This window comes from Ceratina calcarata, unplaced genomic scaffold (assembly GCF_001652005.2).
Source record: "Ceratina calcarata isolate Rehan_Ccalc_2016 unplaced genomic scaffold, ASM165200v1 scaffold769, whole genome shotgun sequence".
In the NCBI taxonomy this organism is placed as follows: Eukaryota; Metazoa; Arthropoda; class Insecta; order Hymenoptera; family Apidae; genus Ceratina; species Ceratina calcarata.
Genome location: NW_017178989.1, coordinates 2,488 through 6,198, shown reverse-complemented (window position 1 = coordinate 6,198; position 3,711 = coordinate 2,488). Strand labels below are relative to the sequence as shown.

General features: G+C 40.7%; 1 protein-coding gene across 1 annotated transcript in view; it reads left to right on the top strand.

Moving 5' to 3' along the window:
• Positions 1-3,707, top strand: part of LOC108630446 (putative cytochrome P450 28d1) — a gene marked incomplete at its 3' end in the record, with an annotated part of 5,850 nt that extends 2,143 nt beyond the window's left edge. Inside the window, exons 2-3 of the mRNA XM_026818070.1 lie at positions 1,446-1,455; positions 2,211-3,707. Coding sequence (XP_026673871.1) covers positions 1,446-1,455; positions 2,211-3,707 — 1,507 coding nt within the window. The remainder of the gene's footprint in view (positions 1-1,445; positions 1,456-2,210) is intronic.
• Between the last annotated feature and the right edge of the window lie 4 nt (positions 3,708-3,711).

Below are 3,711 nucleotides of genomic sequence, written 5' to 3'. Positions count from 1 at the left end.
GGTAAAATGAGGATCATATCCAGACAGGTTATGGGAAACTATTGATTGATGAAAAATGAAATTTGATATTGTAGATTACAATTTGGGTGGACTGGATCTCTAAATCATCCGGTGAGATGGCAATGATCGCAAACTCTGTCGTTACCCGACGCAAATGGTTTTTCACATACGTGACAATGAGATGCATTGGTAAATGTGCTCTTTTGCTCAGGTGTTAAAAAATCCATATGTCTGCTAACGGACTGAGTGTATTGATATTTTATATAGCTCAATGAATCTACCCCGCGGTGACACTTATACTTCGATAGTGAGATATCGTATGAACATTGAACATAATACCTAATAGTATACTCAAATAGTGTGCGCGGTGATCTCCTTCTTACCGACACACTGTAATGTAGGAATTCGTCCAAATTATAGTATCGACAATTTTTGGTGGTTGCCATGTATGTGCTACGTTAGGGTCCGTGTACATTCGCGATGACCTCTTTTATCCCGTAGATCATAATAAGAATTTGCGGTGTCCATGATTTTTTGAAGGTCACGGTGACCCCCTCTACCCCATAAATCGCGTTAGGGCTCCGCGTATGTTCGCAATGATAAAAAGTGCAGCTTCAGCGAATTTTGAAGGTCGCACATGTACGCGTCACTCCTCTCCACATACCCCCGCATCACCATATACTCGTCGGCCCCACGTCCCTCTGAGCTATCCTGGGGTTTAAAACCCCCTGACATATCTACTCATCGATTCTGATGCAAATTTCTCGACGGAAATTACGCGTATAACGCAACGGCTCTTTTCCTGTTTCAGAGGACAGTTCCCAAGAACTTCGATTATGCGCGTGTAAATCCGTATAGGCATTGCATAACCGCGGTTGGCATTATTTTCTTGTTACATGGCCCACTTCAACCATACGACGGTCCTGCACGGCGACGAAGTATAATGTTATAATTACCCAAAATCGATTGTTAGCGTTTTTAGTTTGCACGTGGCGAACAATCGAAGCACTTACTGGAAGTCCTTCGATGGTTTCAATTTATGAACACATTGTTTTTAACAAATAGTAATTTTATGTTGCATTATAACTTTTGTAATTGTTCTGGTGCTGATAGGAACGTTTTATCTAACTAAACTATGTGTATAAATAGTTTTTACTGATAGTGCAATATCATGCTGCGACAATGCCATGCAATCAGCGTTCATAAAATAATGAACTGGCTTTAACCCATTTGCATCATAAGCGCATATATGCGCGCATTTTGCCTGGCCACTATCACCAGAGCGTGCATATATGCGCACATTCCACTTGGGCATTTATTACTAGAACGTATATTATACCCATGCGTATTTGGCTCTCAGTCAATGAAAAGAGGTGATCGCGAATAGTTTCAGGGTAAAATAACTTAGAAAAATAAAAAAAAATGGATGGTTATATTTCCGACAGCAGTGAAGAGGTAATTAGATTTAGAAAACGTAGACGTTCTATGGCGATTTCTTTTGATAGTAGTGATAATAATCACAGTGNTATAAGTACAAAGGATGTCACACATATTTTTTATGAGATGAATATTACATGATTTTAAATCGTTGATTTTCAAGTCATATTTTTTTACATCCATAATTCACTTTCAAGGGGCAAAGAAATCAATGGAAGTACAAAATTCACAACGATGTGTGACTATTTATATAGTTTAATTTCTCGTAAATCAGTATCAGCGTTCTCAAATAGGATCCCTACGCATTCTCTGTCCCCTCTACCACCGAATATTGTTCGATTCTCCAACTTCTTTGTCGCAAAATACTCTTATTAATAATTGACACATGAGCTTTCTGAATACTCGGCCAGGAAAGTGCAAATTTTTCTCAATTCTTTAACTCAATTCCACTAACTATATAGATAAAAGATTATCTCCTGCATTATGTCCCGACGAATTATTCTTTCTACATTAATGCCTAAAAGTGTTTGTTTTTATCAGCCAATTGATCGTGTGACTTAAACTTTTATCTTCAATGTCACCGTCCAGTGAAACAGCTATTAGGTAATTGGTATAATCTATAAGTAGACATGACATATTTGTCCTCCCATTAGCTTCACCTCTTCTACTAATTAGTGAACGACGTCGTCCGAATTTAAATACAGCTCAGTACCACTCTACTTCAGTCGAACTACGAACGTAGGAGCAGCAGCAGCAGCAACACAGACAATTAGTCATTCAAGTCGAAAATGATATGTGCACTCTTTATACTTTTAACGGCTACGTTAGCGTTGTACTTGTACTTGAAATTCACGTATTGGAAAAGAAATAATATTCCAACGGCCAAAGGATGGTACCCGATCGTTGGTCACATGCTACCCGCGTTAACCATGCAAAAAGCTCCGGGCGTACTAGTTCAAGAAATGTACCAGCAGTACAAGGATTGCAGCATGGTTGGATTTTACAAAGGATTAGTGCCGGCATTAGTTGTCCGCGACCCGAATTTGGTGAAATCCGTGATGCAAACTAATTTCTCGAGTTTTCCTATAAACAGTTTCCAGATTTTAGAGGAGGTGGATCCCCTGTTAGCTCAAAATACATTTGTCGCCCACGGGGAAAAATGGTTAAATGGAAGGAAGCGATTGACCTATGCGTTCACAAGTGGCAAGTTGAAAATTATTTTCGTGGTAGTTGCCGAAGTATGCAAGAAATTCCAAGATTACTTAGAGAGGCGGCTGAGCTCCAACGACAAGTACGAAGTTGATCTGAAGTATCTGTTCTCAAAATTTACTGGCGAAGTTACGGCGAACGCTAGTGCGGGCATCGAAGGGCGCTGTTTCGAGGACGTAGATGATCCTTTGGCGTTCGATCAGATCGGCCAGGCTCTCTTTCAACCGAATTTCTTCAGTAGAATTATACTTAACTTTCTACTTCTATTTCCCAGCCTGAATCGTTTCGCAAAGATCAAGTTCGTGAACGAGGAAGTCCAACAGTTGTTCAGAAAGATGGTGAAGGAAAATTTGGAACATAGACGAGGGGAATCAACGCCCCGGTACGACTTTCTCGAAGTAATGGTACAATTCGAGAAAGAGGAAGGAAAACAGCTGTCTTTGGAAGCTCTCACTGCTGATGTATTATCCTTTTTCCTCGACGGATTCCAAACATCAAGCACTACTCTCAGTTTCATTGGATTTCAACTGGCTACGCATCAGGATGTTCAAGAGAGACTACGAGAAGAAGTGAAGTCTGTTCTGAAAAAACACGGAGGTGTGTTAACGTTCGAATCGCTGAAAGACATGACTTATATGGACCAAGTAATTAGAGAATCGCAAAGATGTTACGCGACAGTGAGTAACATGAACAAAGTATGTACAGAAGAGTGCACGTTGGAAGGATCGGATGGGCTTAAGTGTCGCGTGAAACCTGGCACCGAAATTGTCATACCCGTTTATGGACTGCATAAGGATCCGACGTATTGGTCCGATCCGGAGACCTTTGATCCAGATCGTTTCAGCGAGGAGAGGAAGCACGAGATTAATAAGATGACATTCCTCCCATTCGGCGAGGGGCCAAGGATGTGCGTGGGAATGAGAATGGGACTGCTACAAGTTAAATCTTGTTTGGCTACCTTGCTCAAAGGCTATAAATTGGAATTGTCGCCTAAAACGAAACTGCCTTTCAAACTGCTGTCGTTCATTTTTCTTACAGAAGCAGAAGGCGGACTTTGGGTATATC